A 23,344-nucleotide genomic window follows, 5' to 3' on the forward strand; every position below is an offset into this window, starting at 1 on the left:
GGTTAAGAACAGTTTTAGGTTAAGAACGGACCTCCAGAACGAATTAAGTACTTAACCCGAGGTACCACTGTAAGTGAATGAGAAAATGAGTTATATCTTTCCACCTCTGCCTTACCTGGGATTTGAAGGGAGCACCAGGACTCCACATAGGAATTTTCAGGAAAAACCCTCAGGCTGAAATAATTCTAAAGAGCTTGAAGAGTGCAACACTTGCTATTGCCAATTTCATCAACCGGGTGCCGTCCAGTTGTTTTGGGCTACAGCTCCCATAACAGCCAAAGATGTCATCCAAAACACCTAGAAGGTACCAGGATACCAAAGGCTATGCAACTGAATGTAAGTGGTCTATGTAGATGCCACCTCCACTACATTGGGACACACAACAGAGCTTCAAACATAACTTAGAAAACACTAATCAACAATCATTTCACAAACACATTAGAACAAACCTGTTTCAAAATAATTTCTTGTTGTTTTTAGGACACCCCTCACAGAGCCACAATTCCCACAACACTTAACAAACTGGTTTCCAGGATTCTTTGGCGGGAGCCATAACAGTTAAAGTGCTGTGAGAGTGCTTTCAACATATGGTGTGGAAATGACTGTCAGTCCTAAATACATTTATTTATTTTATTTATGTAACAAAATTCATATACCGATTGATTGAAAGAAAATCTCTAAGCAGTTTACAAAATTACTTATATTTAGAATACATCTTGCTAATTTATTTGGATTTTCTTTAAGCTTAGTTACAAACCTAGGCATGCTTTCTTAGGATCAGTACTGATTGAAATAAATGTGACTCACTTGCCAAATATTTTTACACTGTTAATTATTCTTCTGTACATTTATCCTCATACAACACCACAACCATACCCTCTGTTTCCAGTCTTCAGGCTGTGATGCTGGTTTCTTATGCAGTCAAAACAGTAGCACCAGCACAACAGGAACTGATCAACTGGGAGAAACAAAAAGCTGGGAACATGGTGTGGACCCCAGAAACAGCCCTATCAGAACTGAGATGGATTGCAAGTTGGTGGGGGTTGGAACAGGAAGACGGAGGTTGAGGAAGGTGAATTAAAAAGAGAAACCAGAACCCTGGACTGAAACAGTTGCTGCATGTCCCAGTTTAATCTATTTTGGATTTTTTAAAAAAATAAAAATTGAAGGTGTGGGGCAGATATAAATGCTTGAACCTGTATCCTGAGCAGCCTGACACACTTTTAAAGCAGATACAAGCCAAGGAGTTGTGCATGTCACTGTTTCCCCATGTATACATGGGTCACTGAGCAGTGAAATGTTTGAACTAAGGACACACATTCATTTGAACCTCACCAACAAAGTGCAGCTACATTTCAAAAGCTTTCTGGGCTTTGGCAATTGGTTCAGCTGAATTGAGCAATGATTCACATCACTGCACAAATGGACCTTGGCATATGAGGGCAAGAACGTGATTGATCCAAGTACATGCATCAGCTTTCAGAGTAACATTACACGACTTTGCCAATATGCTGAGTATTTGAGACGTGATCTCTAGTTCTTCACCTGCTCTTATTGACAAGGGAGATGGGTGGGAAAGGGGCCCCACCACATTCAGATACAAAAGTTGTATGAATTATGGGGTGTGTTTCTCTTTTTGCCTGATTATCCCCCTATGACAGCCTTGCCTTCCTGTCTTCTGTTTATTCAGTCACGGGAAATATTTTCAGGTTGAGGGGAGTGTGGAAAGCCATCATTTTCACAGGAAATGTGCATTTCTCTTTATTTTCCAGTTAAGCAAGTTAAACCACATGAGCTGGAGGGCAGCCCAACAGCCTCTTCATTTATTTACCATCAAGTTGCAGAGGGTTGGAATGGGCTGAGATAACAACAGGCCAGAGACGCACAGTCACGATGCTTCCATATCTGCACGGTGGCTCCAGCTTATCTGCAGTCATAAAAACAAAAATGTAGGTAGGGTAGTTCTATTCCCTTCATTACAGCAGTTCGCTTATTTGTTGAAAGATGACCTGAGTGTTGTTATCTGGGGCTTCTGGAAAGCCCTCCAAGGGGTGGGGGGAGCAGTGGCGTAGCGTGGGTTGTCAGCACCCGGGGCAAGGCAAGTAATTTGCGCCCCCTAACCCGTGGATTTGCGCCTCCTAACCTGTGGATTTGCGCCCCCTAACCCTAACCCCCAGATGTTGCGCCCGGTGCGGCCGGCCCCCCCTGCACCCCCCACGCTACGCCACTGGGGGCGAGTGAGGAGGGGATGAATTTGCCCCCTTGTCTTTCAAACCATATTATGAGATTCTTTGGGGGAGCAACAATATTTCTGTCTAACTCACCAATTCTATGTTGAATTACTATACAGTGGTACCTCTGGTTACGTACTTAATTTGTTCCGGAGGTCTGTTCTTAACCTGAAACTGTTCTTATCCCGAAGCACCACTTTAGCTAATAGGGCCTCCCACTGCTGCTGCCAGATTTCTGTTCTCATGCTGAAGCAAAGTTCTTAACCCGAGGTACTATTTCTGGGTTAGCGGAGTTTGTAACCTGAAGCGTATGTAACCCGAGGTACCACTGTAGTTATAAACATTCACATGGGCTCAGGTATGAGTGCTACATCTTAAAGGCATCAATCCTTCTATTTCAAAACATTTCTGAAAATTAGCTCTTAGATCTTCATGAATATTACTCCTTCTCTGCTGGAAGCCTTCCACACATCCTGTACCTAATATCTGCATTGTTGATACCTACTCTGATGGCTACCTAACAGGTGCTGCTTTGAGATCATGGGAGTTTCAGCCCCACCAAGGGCCAGCCATACAAAATGCCTTACCAGTTCCACATTCCTTTCACAAATTCAAGCAGAGTGAAATGTAATTTATGGTTGTCCTACTCAGTCTTGTGCTTTACCACAGATTGGACTTGGATCTTGAAAACTACCCATAGGAATAGGAAACCAGAGCTGTCAAATGAACAAGCCCATCGAGATCATAATTGTTGGGAAATAACTAGGGAATGGTAGTTATTCCTGAAGTCCCATTTGTGTGGGGAACTACAAAGAAAAAACGGCTGACTGCTTAGAATAAAAACAAACAAACATGGGACTTTACGCACTCTGTAGCCAAAACAGCCCCCAGAAGAGTTTAAAACTCAGATCTATGCAGCATTTGCAAAGTGTGGGAAATATAGCTTATTAGACCTTTAAATGTCCAACTGTTACGTGCTTACAGTTCTCTTCTGCCTCTAGCTTTCTCGGAGTGAATAGACCACAAACTTTAGTAAGTTTAAATGCTTTACTTACAGTAAACACATGTCTCATTCATGCATTGTTCAATACAACAGCAGAAACAACACAGGCAGTATATTATTGATTACAAAACGCAAACACTAATCTCAAACATGCAGCCTAAGTCTGGAGTCCAAGTCTCAAACCTCTGCTCTGTTTACATGGTTCAACAGAAGAAGGAAAGGAACAAGAAACAGACAATACTTATTCCCAAGTGTGAGGGGGTGTGACCTATCTGTCCCTTCTCTAGTAATTTACAGCTCTGTGGTCTTTAACCCCTTCATTTACTAACTAGCATAGGTATGCATTGTTAGCTTTGACTGCAAACTACTCCCACAATAATTACCCAGTTGAAATGGACAGCGACTTGGCCATAGAAAACATGGAGGTTACCAACCTGGCTCATGTTAGTGGTAACCAAAAATCCAATTGTACTTATAAAACAGATGATAGCAGCAGCTGTAAAAACCAGGCATGAAATCAATAAGCCCTAAGTAGGATGCAACAGAACAATTTCCCTCAACCAGGCACCCTCCAAATGTTTTTAACCACAACTTACATCTGTATTAGCTGGGGTGGGTGGGAGCTATAGTACAAAACATCTGGAGGATACCAATTTGTGGAAGGCTAGAACAGAGAATTATGCCTAAATAATTACACCAGCGAGGTCTACCTTATTTGCCATTTTGTCTTTTCCTCTACATAGATCTGCTAATTAGAGGTAGTTGCTCTTGCTTAAGTCCTTTTACTACCTTCCAGAGTTACACTTTTCTCGTCTGTGGTTTGATGTCTTATGGAGTAGATCAAACCTTTCCTCAAACCAGTTACTGTCCTTGTTCCTGTGGAATACTCTGACAGAAAGCAGAAACTTCCTCTGACATACCAAATAAATAGTGGCTAATAAGAGTGGTTCTGGGGCATGATCCTGCTGGAAATCATTCCATCAGCAACACCCTATACATGTGCTCAGGGCCCTTCAAAGGCAACAAATTTCTGTCATGGATAAGCAGACATAAGGGAGAAGTGGTTGACTGAGCCAGGTAAGGAGAAGAGATGGCAGACTATTTTTCTTTCTGATGATAATGCTGCTGACCTTTGTCTCTCTGATGTTTACTCCTCAAAAATCTCTCTCTCTGATGTTCTTATTCTTTAAGTAAAGTTTCTTTCCCTCTGCTTGTTAAACCACAGCCATTACACCAACCACTTTCTACAGCAACCGTAACTATGTTCCTGCCCTTCCCTCTTGTTCACAGTTAAGCATGTGGTCTTATGACAGAGAAGGATCGAAGGAATTTGGCATTTGGGCTGAGGATCATGACCATTGTCAACTTTGTCATACAGAAGAATCTTCTCTGGCTAGACCTTTAAGCCCACTTTCTCGTTTCTCCACATGCAAACTCCTCCGCCTTGGCTGTGAGTCCTAGATGTCCTGATCCCTCCCTTGCAGACTTTTTTCCCACCTGGCCTGGGAGGGTGGGTCCCTGACTGACTCTAGCTACAAAAGCTGAAGCTTCACAAAATGTTCTTGGGGGGGGGGGGCTTGCTCTTGGTTTTTCGTATCTTTATTTTAGATCTTGTTGTGATTTATGTGGACATTGTTCTGTTTGGTTCTGTTCTGTGTATTTTTTTAATGTTTTGTTTATTGTTCATGACTTTTGTTATGTTGTAATTACATATTCATGTTGTAAACCGCCTTGAGCGTGGTTTGAACTGTGGAAAGGCAGCATACAAATACAATTATGTATCTATATATGCATGTAGCTTACTCTCCCATGTTGCCTTTATTGATGCCAATAATTGCATAGCTGTTACCCACAGTAGGGCCTAGAAAATGCTCTTGATTCTCTCCAGGCAGGGATAGTTTCATACAGCAGCAGCCATGAGGCACTTGGCACCCAGTATATGTGCTCACCAGTGTGCCCCTTGTAATTTTCCTTTTGGGAGGGTGGGGTCACTTCCTATGACCCCCTCCCTCCCGCCTGCTTTTACAGTAACTCCTGCAGAAGGCCAGGCACACAAGACCTCAGCAATGTGTGGGTCCTGGGCCTGGAATGTTTTCTTTCATCTCTAATCGCTGCACTGAGGCTCATAAATCATGTAGCCAAGACAACAAGTAAAAACATGACTGTAATTTGTTTCTTCCTGGCCCATTTTTGGCACAGCAAAACCAGAGACTTTCTTGGCTGGGAATGATGATGACACCATAACAGAAGGCGAGTGAGTGGACATCAACCTGGTGACTCTTCCCCCACCTTCCCTGCTTTCTTTTTAGAGGTGCCAGGAGGTAGTAGGATGCTGACAGTTATCTCACTGCTGACCATGCTGGATAAAGAATAACACAATTAGCAACCGGATTGTGTGTGTGTGCCACTTCTTTGAGGGAAAGAACGTCATATTCATGTGTGTTTATTGTCACCAAAGGCACCTGATCAGATGGTGGAAACAAAGTTTTCAGATAAACGAATTATTTTTTTTAAATTTTTCCTTTTGGAGATTGGAGGCAAAACAGGCCTGGTGGTGCAAGAAGTTTATGGACTGAAAAAAAAGTTATGTTTTACATGATTGTCTTTATTTATATCACGTCCGCAGCAATCCTCTGCAGAATTAAGTGGAAGCAAACCTCACTGAACACAGTTATATTGAATTAGAGGCAAACATCCATGGGAATGGGCCACTGTATCCTAATTTCTTGAACCACAGGTGACATGTTCCTGCTCCTAAGTAGTTTAGTGTATGAGTTCAAAACTGTCTCCCATGAATACATAACAATTGATTGACTGTATTGTGATGGGCCACCTCATCCAGAACTGTTTCACGAAGTGGCTCTGGGAAGCTCTCAGATCAGAGCTGACAGAAAGCACCATCCCATGTCTGTCTCAAGCAAGTACACTCAGGCATTGACAGCTGGCCACCCCATTAACCTCAAGTAGGCTTCACCACCGGATGCCACCAGATGTTGTGGACATGGCTCTTATAAGCCCCAGCATCATATGGCCATGCTGCCTGGGGTTCATGGGAGCTGAAGTCTGAAACATCTGGAGAGCGACGGGATGGCAAAGACTGTCCTAGGATAAGCAATGGCACCACTTGAATGGGCTGTGCTGTTGGGCCAGTGCTACACAATCCCACATAATTCTTTGGTTACTATTAAAAAGAAAAGAAAAAAGATAGAAACTGTTTTTTGGGGTTTTTTTTGAGAATGCCACTGCCTTTCTACACAACTCCTAGTTGGGAGTCCTGGGAAATAAAGGCTTGGGATGTGTGTGACTTACTCATTTCTGACTAGCCTGATAAGACCCAAGATGGACCCCACCACTGTTGTCTTCCTCCTACCCCTTTCCCTCAGTGGCTGTCAAAGAATATGAAGGGGGAGGGAATTCCACAGATCTCTCTTGGGCCTCAGCTGAAACTCCCCATTCCATAGCTCACTGGAAGAAGAATGAGGAAAAACACATACTTATACCAGAGCCTGCCAAATGGAAAATTATAAAACAGTGGGGAGAGGAGCGTGATTGACACACAAATAAATAACACTTAGAATGAGACACATTGTTTAAAAAGAAGGGAAGTTTTCTTTTCGCTCCATTCCTACTGTAGAAGTTATTACAAGCAACAGCTGACATCTTGTCAAAGTTGTTGGATCCAGTATGTCCCACTGAGTTCAATGGGCCTCCTCTTACGACTGTCTCGATCCAGCACCTTATTTGCTGCCAATAGCTACAGCTGCTCTCTCCAACTCTTTTTCTGCATAACATGAACTGGTGAAAATGTGCCTCCTTTAGCTTGATAGATAGTGGTATAATGGTAAATTCTGTAGTACAAGAGCTCATCTTGACACAGATAAATTTATAAGTGATGAGAATAAGGTGGTGCAATCGGGGCAGAGTGAGGCAGCTGCCTCAGACAGCAGGGTGGGCAAAAAAAGAGGCAAGTGGAGCACTCAGAGGGTGAGCTTGGTATGGCAGATGGAGTAGAAACAAGCCTTTTTCACACTCTGTCTTTCTAATTTACACATGGTGGGCAAGCAATTCCATTGGTGGGCATTTAGCCCTCTCGGTAACCCACCCTTCCCCAGTGCCACCTAGATCCCAAAGATTTTATAGCATAAAGGAAGGAAGGCAACACCTCTGCTATCTTTGTTATCTGCAAACAGACATGCCGCCTCCAGAAAGGGAAATACAACAACCTTTCAAACATTAATTAAAAAGTAATTCCCAACTACAGCATTTGAAGCTTTCATGATTTGCAATTGCACATTTAATAATAAGGGGAAAAAAATTACACTTTTCCAACAGAACTAGATATGACAATGCTGCAAGCGAGCTATTTCTGGAACTCCGCAAGGCTATGGAAACGCAAAGCTCACATTGAATTTTAAGCGGATATTTTGCTTGTGTAGTAAGAGCACAGTTAGGATCTCTTTAAGCGGGTGACAGCAGGTGTTTATTTTAAATGCAGAACAGGTAATTTATTGGTGTTCCACCCATGTGCTCTGTTCCCTGCGGGTATCCGCCCTGGCCAAGGATAGTGTTCATGATTCATGTAATAAAACCAGTTTAACAAACCCGTTCTGGTGCCCAAGGTGAAAGAGTCCTACACGTGAGGTGTTTCACCATGTTTAAATGGCTGTTCCACTTTCATTGCAGCCTTTTGGAAGCATAACAACGTGACAACTTTCCCCAAAGACTTTTTGAAAGATCTGTTAGTTGTGCCAAACTAGAGCCTAAAAGCAACCTCCAGTATGTGAATAGTCCAGCATCATGTTCTCATGATGAAGAAGGTGGGCATCCCTACCAGCTGGATCCATGATGTGATTTGTATTGTTTTGATGTTTTAATCTTCTTATTGACTTCATGTAATTTCGAGTCAGTATTTTGCTACACCCTGCTCTGGGATTATTTTAGTGAAGAGCAGAACATTTCCCCATCCCTGAGCTAAGCCCTGAATGTTATAGGAAGCATGTGCCAATAATAATAATAATAATAATAATAATAATAATAATAATAATAATAATTTCTTTATATCCTGCCCATCTGGCTGGGTTTCCCCAGCCACTCTGGGTGGTTTCCAACAAAATATTAAAAATACGTTAAAACATCAGTCAAATAATAATAATAATGCCTGTTTTGTAGCAATACACTGCCCAAGCAGGTCTCTGGCCATTACTCCCTTCATACCTACGACCAGACTAGATTCAAGTGGGGGGAAACAATCCATGATGCCGTTCATCTGTTGGCCAGAGCCAAGGCTAAACGGGTTAACCCTCAAGCCTTTGCTGGATTGCCAAGAGAGGAATCATCACCCGCTTCCTAGTCCTGCTCTTCAGCAGCCTCTTGTGGGATATGTACACACAGCAGCTTCAACTGGATTCAGTGCATCCACACATTGTCCTCATCCAAATGGCAGCCTGAATCCTACCCACAGCTGCTTTAATTTGGATTTCCCCAATATACAGATAACGCAGCGAAGGATATAAAGAAAATTTCATAAGGGGAAAAAAGGCCAACATTGTGTGGACGAGTATTTTTATTATAAAAAAAACAAAAAACCTGGTGATGTTTTTTCTGGATGCCCTCTATTAATACCCTCTGTTACTAAGTCCTGTACTTTCATTGGCAAACTGCCTCCATGGGCCTGAGGGAACACACTCACTTTTTAAAAAAACCACTGTTTTGTGCAAGTGTGGTATATCGGAAAACTTGTATCTCAAAAATTAAAACAAATTGCCCAGTTCACAACGGGCCTCAGTTTTCCAGAACTCAGGGAAGATGGAGAATAACTAATTAAGAGAAAGGAACAGCAACAGGTTGATTTCGGTAGACAACCTGTTTACTGAACGTTCTTCCTGATTTGTTTGTGGGAGGTTGTATGATATCTTATCAAGCATTTTTTTTTATACCACACTCTCCAGGGCATTGCCCTAGCGCTTTGCTTACTGCAAAAATCCCTTTTTATTTTGAAGCAGCTTTCTTGTGTAAGAGGGCCCAATCCACTTGAACTGCACCACCTCAATTTGCCAGGAATGTATTGAAGTCCACACCCAAAACAGTCACAGCCTGGAGACAGGTAATTAATAAATAATAATAATTTTATTATTTACACCCTTCCCATCTTGAACCATTAATGGTGTTTGTACTCAATTCTTTCCTTCTACTCTTGTCTCTGGTTGACCAGGTTTGCCAGGTTTTTGAAAGGGGGGAATAAAAACTTTGTTTACTAAAAGCAAGGTGAGCACAGTCAAAAAAATTTACCTGCCTCCAGCTCCAGCCTGTTGTTGTCACAGGTCCTGTTGTTTTGCAAACCACACTTCCTCAGCCAGATGCATTCCTAGCCTCCCCTTCCTGCAAATGTGAGACTGGGGAGCCAATGCGAGAGCAATAAACCTGGGAGTGAGGAGGAGGAGAACGTGGCAGCACAGTGAGAGAAGCAGGAGCAATTGGTATCAGATCAACCTCATAACATTTTGGAGGGCATTATTTTATACTAATCGATAGGAACACATACTTTTGAGGGTAACTTTAATTATTTAACAAAACCCACATGCCACTTGATTGTAATAAAATATCTAAGTGGTTAATTAAAATTAAAGTCAAACAATAGGAGACTGTTAAAAACAGGAATTAAAAACATTCAAAAGATAATGTTCCTGTGTGCTGGTGGAGATCTTGAATTTCACTCAGATTTCTGCAGCAGAACTGTTGCTATCTAACCACTGTGATCAAAGAAGCGCATTCAATATATGAGGCTGAAAGCAGGGGTTTCTCCCCAGAAAGGCTGCTGTGTGTTTGGACTATATTTTTAAAGGGAAACAACATGCAATAATGCAAAACAGCCTGGGACTTCAAGGTCACATTTGACATACATCAACCCTCTCCCAGCTGGTGCCCTGAAGATGCTTTGGACTACAACTCCCATCAGTTCTAGTATCACAAGGTTGTGCCAGCTGGGGACTAGGTGAGTGGTAGTCCAAAGGGTACCGGCTTGGGCAAGGCTGGTATGCATTTTAAAGAGAGAATAAAGTAGAGAAGCTTTCTCTGGTGATGGTGTCCAGACTCTGTTTAAGGTGGCAAAAAATAATGTCAAATTTCACTGGAACCTATTTCCAAAAAGATTGCAGATGTGATCTATTCCTATGTGCCCTCCCCACCACAATCTCGGCCCACAAGCTTTGTCATCCTCCTCTTCCTCCTAGAGTCAAATTTCCCTGCCCGGTGTTTGTGGAAGCTGCCCAGCTGCCCCCTTGATTTCCATGGGCAAACAGAGACACCGGGAGGGCTTGGCCTCTTCCTTCTCCTGTGTTTCATGTGGGCTTCTAGCCAGAGGAGCAAGCAGAGCCCTGCTGGGACCATCTTGCCTATCCTGCCAGGTTGAGATGGCGCTGAGGCCACAGGCAGCTCCCGGCTTAGCCCTGCTGCTCTGGGCCCTGTGCAGGACTGCTGTGCCTGTCACCACGCCTGAGGCTGTGCTAAGGGAGCACCAGGGACATTGCTACCAGCTTGCCCAGGAAAGATTGGCCTTTGAGGAAGCCCAGGCTGCCTGCGGCCGATGGGGAGGGCACTTGGCACAGGTCCCTTGGGAGGTGACAGGGACGTGGGGAGCTCTGAGAAGGAGGAGGGGGCAGCTGAGAGGGCCCTCTGGAGGCTGGTGGGTCTCCAAGGGCCCAACCAAGCCTACGGTGGCAGGTAAGTCAGTCCTGTGGGGGCACCAGAGAGGGCTGGGCAGAGGTGGGAAGTTGTTTCTACTCCAGAGGGTGGAGGGTGCGTCCTGGTTTCTATCACAAAGGCCAGGTCCCTTTACACAGCTGACTTGGCTGTGGTTAAAGGCTGGGATTTGGGGAGCCACATTGAGGGGCAGGGTGTGGAGGTGGGGGGCACTGTGCTGCAGAGAGCTGGCTCTTTTGCTTGTAGTGTAGAATTCTGCTTATTTTCATCTGCTCTGTCAAGGGCATACCACCCCGCTCTGCCTACTGTGGTCAGATCTTACAAGAGGGCAAGGCCCTCACCTTGCCCTGCCCAGCTTGCCACCATGCCCATGGCAGCCTCTTGTGTCTTTGCCCAGGAGCCCAGCCTCATCTGCATGGGGCTCACCATCAGCCCCCCACCTGCACCTTCCTCTCCAACCTGGGCTTGCTGCAGGAGGCTACCGGGCCCACGTGCCGCCAGAGGCATCCTTTCATCTGCGAATTTGGTGAGAGGCCAGCTGGGCTGCCAGGGTGGGATTGTGACACTCCCACTCCACCCCACCCCTGAGGACAGAGATTGCTCCTCCTGACCCAGGAGGGGCTCCCTTTCAGGATGGTCCTTTTTGCAGGTCCTGTGGAGGGAGGTGAATGCCCAGTCAAAGTGGCCAGGAGTGCCAACAGCTCCAGGCCTTGGCAAAAACAGAAGGCTCAGCTGGTAGGTGATGGTGGCCGGTTCTCTTCCCTCCAAGTCCAAAGCAAATAGGCTTTCCCTCCTGCTGCCTGAAACCAAACTCCAGCAGATGCACCAAGGCAGAGGATGGGGGGGCAATAAAAACAGCCTGTCTGCCACCTCTTAGCCACCCTCCAGACAATTCCTTTGGGCATGATTCCTGGGCAAGCTCCTAACAGGGAACCCTTTGCCCTGCCCCTTCCAAGAAAGCCTATTGGGTGACATATCCTACCTGGCACAGTGGCACTGCTCTGTCCCACTCTTTTTTCTCTGTCTGCCTCCAGGATCTGACCTCCATGGGGCGGAGGCCACAAAGGCTCATGCGGCGGCATCTGGGTGATAAGCAGAAGTACCCAGGTGATGTGGGGATTTATTGATTTCTGAAATAATGCATTGAAGAGTAGGTCATCTGCAATTATAAGCAATTGTGAGAGGCTGATCATCTTGGGTCATTCTGCTTATTTTAACAAACCCTTTAAATGCCCTAAAATAATATTTGTGGGGCTGAAAGGGGTATTTTATCTTATTTCTCATAGAGCATCTTTTCCAAAAGATTGTAGATGTCAGCACAACCAAAAGATATGCTTTCAATCTGCCTGTACAGAATTACAACTCCAACATTTACCAATGGTATTTGTTTAAGCTGTGCCCAAGGGGCAAGGCACCCGTGATTAACTGTTTTTAACAAGTTTTATTTCAGATAAACTTTTATTGCCATGTTCTACCTCTTCCATGGAAAGAGCCTGAAGCAATGCTCAGGATGAAAATAAGCAACTGTAATAATGTAAAAGCGCGAATATAACTAGTAGCCAGTGGTTCCCTTATCATGAGGCTGATCCTTTTGCCGGTCAGGGCAGTGGTTTTCCCCTGAAAGGAAGCAGCTTGTTGTTGAGACAGGCTCACCGCAAGGAGTTTGTGTTTATGGAGGCCAAAATGCCTGTTTCTCCCTGAGGGGAGAAAAGACTCTTGCTCATACTTCTCCTCTTGCCTCCAGAGACATCAGCAATCAGGGAGGCCTTGCAGGATGTTGTTCCCAGGACCTGGCAGCAGGTAAAAGAGCCCCACTGGGAGGGAGTATCTGGGGAGGGGACCCCCTTCAGCCCAGCCCCATTGAGGCCCACAGCAGAGCCACCAACCTTCCTCTGGCTCAAGACAGCCAACCTCTCTTCTGGTGGTTAGCACAGGCCTTATGTAGGCTGGGGATCCCTTATTCAGTGATCTGCATTTGCCTGCCAGCATTTGAGCCCAAACTCCTGATTCTGCCTGCAGGAGCTGCTCCAGCGACTGACACTGCCGGTGAACAATGGTGCCTGGAGTGCCTCTGAGCTGGTATGATTGGGCCCATGGGGAGGGCGGATGCCCCAGAAGGGACTGAGCCCCAACTCCAAAGGCTATGTAGCTCCCATGGGGAACCTGAAGAAAGAGTCAGGCCAAGTCCTAAGAAGTTCTTTCCTCCAAGAGAGGTGATGGGGAACATCTCATGGAAGGAGTCGAGGGACCCCCATTAGTGCTGAGGGTCTTGGGCAATGCATGGGCATGGAGGAACATTAACATTACGTATGTGCCTTTGCGTGCCAGGAAGAGGAGGTGGGGTTTCTTCAGGCTGTCAGTGAGGACCTGCTGAAAAGGAGGCCTCCAGCCTCTCCACACTGGCACATCCTCAACCTCCTGGCAGTCCATGGCACCAGTCGGCTCCTGCAGGTCATTCTGGGCCCCTGCTCATCCAACGTCAACATCCAGGTGAGGATATGCCACACTCCTGGGTGCCCTGGTGGGGAGGACAGGCCGGTGCATGGGTCCCTTCATCCCATATTGCCCCATCTTGGATGGAGATTGAGTCCCCAGTAACTGCCCACTTATCCCTCCAGCAGCATGATGCCCTGACTGGCACCCTGATGCAGATCCTTCACAAGCTGGAGCAAGCTCTTCAGGAACTGGGGGGCAGCAGTGATGCCATCACCATGGAGACACCTCTCATCAGCATCTATACACACAGGTAAGCTACCAAGCTTGCAGCCACTGGGTAACGGGGAAGGTAGGAAGCTTGACTGGTCTGGGAAGGGATGGGAGAAAGATCTTGGCAGGAAGTGTCCAGGGGAAAAGGCCTTGAGGTAGCCATCTGCCCTTCCCTCATCATGGCAGCTGGCTCACATTTGCCTGGCTGTCCTGCAGATTGGCAACTCTCCTGAGGCACCCTGATCCCAGGCACCATCTGCTGTGCCCTGGCTCTAACCCTAACTCTCTTTGTCTCCCTGGCTCAGGGTGAACTCTTCCAGGCTGGGCAATATGGCGTTCTCCTTCCCTGGCAACCCATGGGCAGCCAGAGTCATTTTGCCAGAGCAGTCTGCGCTGGGCGCCGTCATGCCACAGAATATCCCAGTGGATGTGCAGGTCAGAGGGAGCAGGAGTGTGTGGCTGGCCCTCTCCTTTGGACTGGGCACAGGGGCCTTCCCTTTCCATGAAACGCAAACTCTCCTCTGCCATCTGCTGCTACCCCAGGAGGAGAAGGAAGGCAGAGAGCACCCAGGCAACGAGTCACTTGCTGTGCTGTGGAATGCACTGGGGCCCAGCACTCAGAAGTGACTTGGCTCCTTCAGATCAGCCTGATGACACACCCAGAGGCATCTTCCCTCCCTCCCTCTTCTGGAGCCTCATGCGTCTGGGTTGGACTCCAAACATTTCATGACACCCCCCTTGCCAACACCCCTGCAACCAAGGCCCCCTGACTTGGCCCTACTCAATCTACCTACCCAGTGATTCCAACAGTAAGCAGCCATGTTTCCAAAAATGGGGAGCAGAGCGTGAGGGGGGGGGCGCCCAGCCATCCTGCCGAGTGTGGCCATGTGGCCGAGCAGGCATGGCTGGTGGGTCAGGCCCCCTCAGCAGTGGCGCTGCCCTTTCTTCTTCTCTCCCTCTCTCTTTAGATGGTGAGCTTCCTGGGCAGCCCCTTTCCCCCAAGCTCTGGGGAAGGGGTCACAGGAGCTGTAGCTGAACTGAACCTCCTTTCTGAGGGCAGCCAGATCAGCGTTAGCAACCTGAGCACCCCTGTCCAGGTATGTCCTGCCTAGAGACTTTGGGCTGAGTGGAGCCTTCCTCCCTGTAAGGGGGTGGGCTATTGAGCATCTCCAGAGGGCAAGGACAGCCCTCCAGGATCATTTCTCATGGCAGGATCTCATCGTGTGGAGATCAGCTGGATCAGCCACCAGGTAGGCCAGCCGCTTAGCCTGGGAGAGCCTACAGTACAGGGTCTGGTCTCTCTGTCATCATCCTTCCCTCTCTCCCGCCGCAGCTCACCTCCATCAGTGAGGCTGCCTCTGCTCCGGGTGAGAGCCTGAGGCAGCTGTTCATCTCACTGTGGTGGTGCAGTAGCAGCCAGTGACATCCTGCTCTCTTTTCCCATCCCAGATTTTCCTGCCCCGGGTTGGGCCTACAGCCCCTGCCGAGCCAGCTGCCTTCCTCTCTCCAGGGGAGGCCCTCCTTCTGACTGCGAACGTGACATGGACAGGGGGATCCCTGATGATCCACGCTCACCTGGACCCTGTGGGGCCTCTGGAGCTCTTCCTGCAGCCAAGCGAGCAACTCCGGGAGCCCATTGAGCCCAACGTTGGCCTGGGTATAGCACGGGGACAGAAGAGCTGGCTTCTGTTTCCACTTTTGGCCTGGGGAGTGTGAGGACCTCTTCCTAAAATGGTTTCCCTTTTGTGTTGCCCCCCCCCCCGCCGCCCCCATCTCCTGCAGATGGCTACACTTGGCTAGTGAAGGAGAAAGTTCTTCATGACCTGAGAGGAGCCATTCAGTTCCTGGTGGTGCCACTGAACCTCTCTGCCAGCCAGGGTCCTGCCACCTTACATGTCAGCACCTATGGGATCCAGTGCGTCTCCCGGCACCTGCCTGATGCCCAGTGGCGAGAGGCAGGCTGCAAGGTGAGTCTTAGCGTTCAAGAAACAAAGGGAATCTGGGTACCTTGCGCCCCCTACTGCCAGAGGCAGGGAAGAATCAGAATAGCTGCCTCTGGTCCTTAATAACACTTCTATCCCATTTCAAGACCATACTGCCTGCTTCTTTATTTAAAGCATCTGGATCTCTGTTTTGTGAGAAATATCCAAGGTGATCTGCTGCCCAGAAGCGCCCTTAATCCCACCCTGTTTGCAGGTAGGAGAGAGCAGCAGCCTGGCGGAAGTCCACTGCCTCTGCACCCACCTCTCCTTCTTTGGCAGCAGCTTCTGGGTGGCGCCAGTCCAGCTGGATGTGGTGCGCACAGCAGAGTACTTTAGCCAGGTGAACAAGAACCCAGTTCTGGTCGCGGTCCTGGGAGTCGTCTATGCCCTCTACTTGGTGGGGGTGGCCTGGGCCCGCTGGTTGGACACACGCCCCCTGCAACAGGTAAGTTGCTGGGGGTGAGAGGGCCGGAGGTCAGGGGGGGGGCGGGTCTGGCAGCAAGCAGCACAAACTCACAGGCCCTTGGCAGCTCTTAAGTGGTGATGCTCTCAGAAGGGCAGGTCATGCAGCAACAGCCACCATTTGGAGGGTGTTATGTACTGAATTGAATAGGATCCAAACTGCAACAGTCTGATTGGTCCTAGAACAATAGGATCCAAAAGGCAGCAGTCTGATTGGTCCTAGAACAATGCAGCAATATGATTGGTTGGCAGGAACCACCCAATCATGCTCCAGATAGAAGTGAATCCACAACCTGATTGGCTTACAGTAGAATTCCAGAATTAGCCAATAACGTGCAGCCCATTGTGTAAATAATGTATATAAAGCAGATACTTTGAGGGGACTTTCATTCATTCCTCCTCACCACTATGAGCTGAATAAAGAGCATGAAATCACTTTGCGACTCTGAGTATATTTCAGAGACTGAACTCTTGGAGGGTCTCCAGCGGCTCTCCCACGCCATGTGGAGAACAAAGGACTCTGGTCTCCTCACCCTCCACCCCTAAAGGGTGTGGCTGGCTAGGGGCGGGGAAGGCTTCTTATTTTCTACAAATGGTCATGACTGCATTTTGCTCTCTATAAACATACAGCGAGTGAGATGCAGCTAACTCTGTTCCATCTAACGATTCCATGTGGATTTATGGTTTGCACATCTCTTCGCCAGCAAAAGAGATCCCCTTATTCTGGTCTTCACTGGGGCCAAGTGGGAAGGACAACTGTATGTATGGGGCTTCAGCGCTCTCTGCTCTCCTGCGCTGCTCCATGGCAGAGCATGACCCTAGAAACGCCACCCCTCACACCCCTCTCCCTCTCCCAGGCAGGGCCAGTCCTCCTGTCCGATGATGATCCCTGTGCCCAGTATGGCTACCTTCTCCAGATCTCCCTGCATGGGCAGCAGAAGGCCCCCGGAGGCAGCCCCTGTGTGAGTGGTCTGCCCTGAGTGATGGAGGGGGTGGGGTGCCTGGTCTTTGCCCCAGAGCTCACCCAGCCCTTTCATCTCCAGCAGGTCTGCATCTGCCTGCAGGGATCGTCTGGTGTCAGCAAGCCTCGGCGCCTGCCCCTGGATGCCAGCCTCTTCCTCCTACGGGAGCCATACCCACTGGGAGAGCTCCAGAGCGTTTGGTTGTGGCAGGAGCCCCACTCCGCCCCACAGCTGCCCTGGTCAGTCTGCCCAGAAGTAGGGTGGGCGGGTGACATCCCACTTGGAGACATTGTGCTGGCATGCGGGCACTGTCCACCTCCCATGGCTTGGCTCTGGGTGCCAGCCAGCCTCTGCTGGACATGCCACAATTCCCCCTCTCTCTGAATGGGGCAGAGGTGGTTATTGTGTCAGGGTGGCCATCCTCAGGCACCCTGAAGAGGTGGGGCTGGGGGCGGGTCAGCAGCACACCTGGCACCCGTCCAGCAGGGAAGCCTCCTGCCTCTGCCTGACAGGACCTTATTCTAAGTGGGGCACTAAGAGCACCAGCCTCCTGCCTGGCACTCATTACCCATCCCCTTCCCTCAGGCATATCGCCTACATCACAGTGCGAGACCTACAGCAAAGTAGGAGGTTCCATTTTTGTTGCCAGCCGTGGCACGTCCCAGCAGCAGGGGCCCCACACAGCACTGCCCAGCATTTCCTAGCAGCTCCACAGCACCAGCCAACAGCATTCTGGTAGGCTTACCAAGAGACGGGGGAGTCTGTTTGGGTGTCCTCAGCCCCCACCTGCCCACTGTGCATGAACTTAGCAGGGATCTCCGAACCGCCTCCTCCCAGCCAGAGCTAGAGACTCCAGCTGTCTTCCTCCTCTGGCTCTCCCATAGCCTGGCCCACCCACCCATCTTCCGCTCTCTCTGCAGGCCCATCTTCCGGCAAAGGACCCTGAACGGTCTTCGGGAGGAGCACACAGTGCTGACAGTGCTGCTGACCCGGACAGGCCACGGACGGCCCGTCACGCGGGTCCAGGGCCTCTCCTGCGGCTTCTGCCTCCTCCTCTGCTCTGCGCTTGTCAGCCTCATGTTCTGGGAGGTGCCCCACGAGTCACCCGAGCTCCTGAGTGTTGGTAAGGGTTGTGCCACATGGGATATCTCCCAAGGGCCACTGGCATGGAAAAGGGAGCTGTGCAACTCCTCTGCTCCAACTCCTGCCAGTGGAGGAAAGTCCCTCCTGCGGCTGCCACAACTGGAGGGACAAACACAGTCATACCCTTTGGGCCAGCAGGAGGGAGGTTCATGCATTGTATTAGGACTTCGGAAGAGCCTGGGTGCAGCTGGATCAGGCCAACTGTGGTGGGATCTAGCCTAGCATCATGCTTCTCACACAATGGCCACCCGATGCCTCCTGGGAAGCCCACAAGCAAGGCTCCTCTCCTACATTTGATCCCCTACCCCCTGAATCCGGGGGTATCCTGCCTCTGATTGTGCAGGTAGCAGTTGGTGCCTCCTTCCAGCGTCCATGGGGCACAAAGAGTGGCGACTGGTAGGTCCACTTGTAGGCACTTTCCCCCCCTGTTGATACACAGGCAGCTGCTTCTCCTTCTCCTGGAAGGACATCATGATCAGTGTGGAGAGTGCCTTGATTACCTTCCCCGTCAACTTGCTCCTTGTATTCATCTTCCGCCACGCTGAACCACGCAAGAGCCATGCAAAGCCTGGCCTGGCAACGGCTGTGCCAAGTGCCCCTGCCAGCCCAACAACCCTGGACACTGTGCATGAGGTAGGGACAAGAGCTCTCCAGGACCCAGGACATTTTCCCCATTGTGCCTCCCCTTGGAATAAGGCCACGGCTGAGCTGGCAGTGGAGAAGAACCCCCACCCGATCCCCGAAGCCCCACGTCCCCCAGGATCCTTCTTGCACCAGTGAACTTGGTCCCAGGGAGACGTTTTTGCATTTGCAGATACAGCAAGCACTGGCTTGCCAGAGAGTTTTCTCTGTGGCAGTTATGGGATGGCTTTTAATAAGTAGGAGAGGATATGTTAATGGTAATTTATCCCTCCAGGTGCCCACATTTGTGGGTTGAACATACAAAGAGATCAGCTTATCGCTTCGTTTAAAACACAGGGCTGAGCAGAGTTCAAAGTCTCATCCTCAGCAGAAAAATAGAAAGCATAGGAAAAGGCTGTGAAGCATTCATTAAATTCAGTCCAGCAACAAAGCAAGCTGGTTGCCCCTTAACAAAGAACCAGACACAGACTGAGAAGTAAGTTTAAAATATGTTTACTTACTCATAGTCATGCAATTGTTCTCAGCAGCAACAGCAGTAAAATAAATGCAGGCAAAATACTTATATTTACAGTATGAACAGCTTGAGGCATGTGGCCAATGCTGAAGCGATGGGATATATGTCTGTTCCATCACTGGCTGAAGAGAAAAGAGAGAGGGAAGGAACAGGAAATACTTTGATTCTTCATTTCCAAGAGAGGAGGGGAAATGACCTCACACAGAACCATCTCTACCAATTACATTTCTATGATTCGAGTCTCTCTATCAATAATGTGACCCTATGGTCTTAACCCCTTCACATGCTAACTCACAAAAATATGCATTGTTAGATTTGGCTGCAAATCTCCCACAGCACTTCTCCCATCTGCTACATCTTCTTGTGCCCAGCTTTGCCCACCTTACCCTCAGCCTGTTGGGTGCATTTGTGCCCCAGTCGCCTGCCCGTCTACCCGTGCTTGTCTTTCCCTCCCTAGAGCCTGCGTGGGGCAGTGGAGACGCTGAGCAAAGCCAGCAAGCAGAGCCAACAGCTGCTACATCCCGACATGGACCTTGAGGAGCTTCTGCAGTGGCTGGCTCGTTTTATCCACCCTGATCCTGGGGAGGAAGAGGAGGCAGCAGGTGAGAGCCCAGCCATGCCTGCCTGCCTGCCTTGGGCAGCCCTGCTAGACCCCCAGAGGATGGTGACGGCTGCGGCTTCTGCTTGCAGGGAGGGAGCCCAAGATCTCCAGTGTGGCACCCAGCCCTGATGCGCTGCACCAGACCTACTGCAACCGCTACCTCCTCCTGAAGCTGCGGCACATCTCCCGTCTCCTGGGGGAGCTGGAACCAGGAGTCCCGACAGCCAAGCACCCTCCGGCTCTGCAGCAGCGTGTGGAGGAGATGGCCAGACGTCTTGAGCTAGCAAGCCCCATCCGGTCTCGCTCCATGTAGGTAGCTCAGACAGGCTCTGTGAGCAGGCAGGGAAGCCTACCTTGCAGAGCCTCTTCCTCATGCCTTCCTCTTGTTCCTCCACAGCCGAAGGTGGCACTTGCCCTGGTGGGGCGCCTGGGTGGGGTGGGCCCTGCTGGTCTCCCTCAGCGCAGTGGCTACCTTCTTCTCCTTGCTCTATGGCTTCCACTATGGCAAGGAGAGCACCGAACGCTGGCTCATCTCCACTGCCATCTCCATGGGCCAGGCCCTCTTCGTCCTGCAGCCCCTCAAGGTACTTCCCAGCCAGGCTGAGCAAACCCAGCATTCCAGGGGGGCCTTCTCACGGGAGGTCGGGTTGCCAGACCTCTAAGTCTGATCTAAAGTCTTCAGGTTTGCCTAGTACCCTCCAGGTGGCAGGTGAAGGGCTGAATCGCTAGATGGGTGAGAGTTCCAGTGGTGTGTGTGTGTGTACACAGAAGACCGTGTATAGAGGGTGCACACTTTGGACCAGCAGGAGCTGGATGCAAATTATAGCATAGACACGCTGGAGGACTACCTCCACTCTTCTCCTAATTAACCTCTGTCTCTAGGACCCTTGTGACTATACCAGGGTCTGTGCCCCTGACACCACCAGGGGCAGCCCCTAGGTCTCAGGTTTGGGCCCTGAAATCTCAGGGTCTGTGATACTCCTCATCTGGCAACCCGTAGGGGAAGGGACATCTCAGCAGCAGCAGAAATCATGGTGCACATACTTCTTCCTCATCTCATGTATGTGTCTGCCACCTGCCTGGCTGGGACAGGTGTCTGGCATTGGAGCACTGCAAACACCCACTGCATCTCCTCTCTTCCTCCCATGAATTTCAAGGGGGTGGGGGAGAATTTAACCAAAGCACCCTCACACATACACCAGTTTGTTGTGGTGTTTTGGCACAAAGTGAGGGGCTTGGCTCATCTGGAGAAAGGGAAGCCTAAAGATGCTCCCTCTGTTTTATGGATGGGGGGAGATGCTCCCTCTGTTTTATGGATGGGGGGAGATGCTCCCTCTGTTTTATGGATGCGGATCCTGCCCATCCTTCTTCTTCCATGAAACCCAATGCAGGTGATAAGCTTTGCCATTTTCTGTGCCCTGATACTGAAGAAAGCAGAGGATGAAGATGAGGCAGCCCTGGACCTGGAAGAGCGGTAAAGGGAGGAAGGAGGCTTGCAGAAGTGGAAAGGCAGGATGAATTGAAGGAGGGAAGGGGAAAGGGGCCTCTCCAGAGAGGGTGGGGACCTGGACTGCCTCCAAGTAGAGAAGGGCAAAGGTGGCACTGAGAATGTCCCGCACCAACTGCAGAAAACAAACTCAAGTTCAAAAAATTCCTTTCAAGACAGGGGCCAGGCAAGAGGAAGGGTTTTCAGTACTACGTCTGTTCCCTCTTCCTCCTCCCGTAAGGGAAGGTTATGCACACACAGAGAAGAATCACGCCTCTCCACTTTGGATCGGCATGACTAGGAGCCCACCTGGACCATTCCTCTGCTGCTTTGGGTGGCCCGGCAAGGCATGCAGGCTTGGTGGAGGAATCCAGTTGCTGGTGTGGGCACCTCTGGTTGCCAAGAGCAGGTAGCCCAGGGCCTGCTCTGGGAGAGGCAGAGGATGCAGAGAGGCTACACTAGGCATCTCCTGGGATTGCTAAACAGGAAGGAAACACATTGAACTGGAGCCCCTGCAAGGGCAGGACTGGGACTGTCCCCTGTGGAAGGGGAGAAGACTAAAAGGTGGTGACTGGCATGTGCACAGTGGGGGTGGAGAGGAGTCACCACCCAGTGGCAGAGCAGCTGCTTTGCAGGCAGAAGGCCCCCTGCCTTCCTAACTCTTGACACTCCCCGTTAAAAAGATCTCGAGTAGTCTCTTTGCTCGTGGCCTTGAAACGCCACTGCCAGTCAGACTAGAGCAGACATATTAGGTTACCAGTAATTTAACCATCCTAAGGGAGACTGCAGCTCCAGGACTGGGGCCAAGGGAGCAGAAAATATGCTGGGAAGCAGTCCTAGGGCCCCATCCTGACCCATGTCTTCGACCTCTGTGATTGCAGGCTGTGCTCTTTCCAGTGATGGGAGGACAACTTTCTGCGAGGCCACCTTGGCTTTTGCCATGCCATGTGCCCAAGACCTCCAATCAGCCTCTCCAACATGATGTCACCCACACCTGTACAAAGGCCAGGACCATCTCTCTGGAGGAACGGGAGGGCACAGCATGGGAGGGGGACAGCGAAGTCCCATTCTGTAACCTGCCAATGGAGCCAACCCTGAACTCACTGAGTGTTGAAAGAGTTGGGATGCAACTCAGCTTGCTGAGGGTTTGCATGAGGTTAAATTGGATAGAGAAGGGAACCTCCAAGATTGCCTAACTGCCCTTTGATCTCTGTGATGACCTTTCCTTTACTATTAGACTGATATTCTTAGGGTTCCTGACAGTGACCAAACTTCCTGCTTCCCCCTCTTCCTTCTGAAGCTGAAGGAGAGAGGACATCAATGGATGTATCTCTGCCGAGAGTAAAGAGCAAGCATAACTCCCTTGCAGCTTTAAGATTAATTAGCTAAAACTAGTAACTCTTTTCTATCCAAGTATATATTTCTTATAATAAAGCTTTATTATATTCCAATTTTAAGTACTCTGTGTGTGATTGCAATGAAGACAAGCCTCCTCTCCCCAGTAAGAGGTCTATGTGAGGTCAGCTTCCAAGCTGTGTGCTATCTTGCAAAGTGATTCAACACTAGGCATGGCCCACACCGAATAAATGGCAGGCTACAGGTCAGTGGTGTCCGTGGAAGCTCTCTTTCACTCTCTGAGGACATCATAATTGGTTGTTCAGGGCCCCAGGCACAGATCCAGACACCCATTCCCAATTCAAGCCCCCTGGTGGCCCCCTGGCAGTGACATGCAGTAAATTGTAAAACCTCATGTGGCTGGCTGGAGACTCGCCAGCACTTGTCCAGAAGTATCATAGAACTGTAGTTTTGGAAGGGACCGTGAGGGTCATCTACTCCTACCTCCTGAGGAATCCCACTAGCACAACCTCCCTGGAAGGAGGGTCCCTTCGCCTCCGCTTAGAAACCTCTAATGAA

At 49.4% G+C, this 23,344-nt stretch overlaps 1 protein-coding gene and 1 long non-coding RNA gene across 11 annotated transcripts; one reads left to right on the forward strand and one right to left on the reverse strand.

The window, feature by feature from the left end:
- Positions 1-1,797: 1,797 nt before the first annotated feature.
- On the reverse strand, positions 1,798-12,952 carry LOC310850574. 3 transcript variants are annotated; one of them, XR_014567374.1, is made up of 4 exons: positions 12,819-12,952; positions 11,915-12,091; positions 9,523-9,654; positions 1,798-1,927 (listed from the first exon to the last, which is right to left on the reverse strand). It is a non-coding gene; the product is annotated as an uncharacterized lncRNA (long non-coding RNA). The 3 variants fall into 3 exon arrangements; XR_014567375.1 differs by having other exon boundaries at positions 11,915-12,014; positions 12,819-12,911; XR_014567376.1 differs by lacking the exon at positions 12,819-12,952 and adding an exon at positions 12,659-12,742 and having other exon boundaries at positions 11,915-12,014.
- Positions 9,675-22,881, forward strand: LOC310850570 (polycystin-1-like protein 2). Of its 8 annotated transcripts, none has more exons than XM_083752098.1 (23): positions 10,100-10,953; positions 11,330-11,458; positions 11,582-11,667; positions 11,967-12,039; positions 12,677-12,732; positions 12,952-13,011; positions 13,261-13,422; positions 13,551-13,678; positions 13,944-14,073; positions 14,607-14,735; positions 15,088-15,295; positions 15,421-15,605; positions 15,835-16,065; positions 16,940-17,044; positions 17,129-17,283; positions 17,630-17,779; positions 17,965-18,167; positions 18,627-18,820; positions 19,801-19,945; positions 20,034-20,253; positions 20,342-20,528; positions 21,336-21,418; positions 22,312-22,881. In XM_083752098.1, the coding sequence occupies exons 1-23, from the start codon at positions 10,521-10,523 to the stop codon at positions 22,328-22,330; spliced, it is 3,471 nt and encodes a 1,156-aa protein (XP_083608224.1). In that variant the 5' UTR covers positions 10,100-10,520; the 3' UTR covers positions 22,331-22,881. The 8 variants fall into 8 exon arrangements, 6 of the variants coding, with proteins under 6 accessions (XP_083608226.1, XP_083608224.1, XP_083608223.1 ...); XM_083752097.1 differs by having other exon boundaries at positions 13,554-13,678; positions 17,126-17,283; XM_083752096.1 differs by having other exon boundaries at positions 10,102-10,953; positions 17,126-17,283.
- The last annotated feature ends 463 nt before the right edge of the window (positions 22,882-23,344 follow it).

The sequence above is a fragment of the Podarcis gaigeae genome, assembly GCF_964106915.1.
Source record: "Podarcis gaigeae genome assembly, chromosome: 8".
In the NCBI taxonomy this organism is placed as follows: domain Eukaryota; kingdom Metazoa; phylum Chordata; class Lepidosauria; order Squamata; family Lacertidae; genus Podarcis; species Podarcis gaigeae.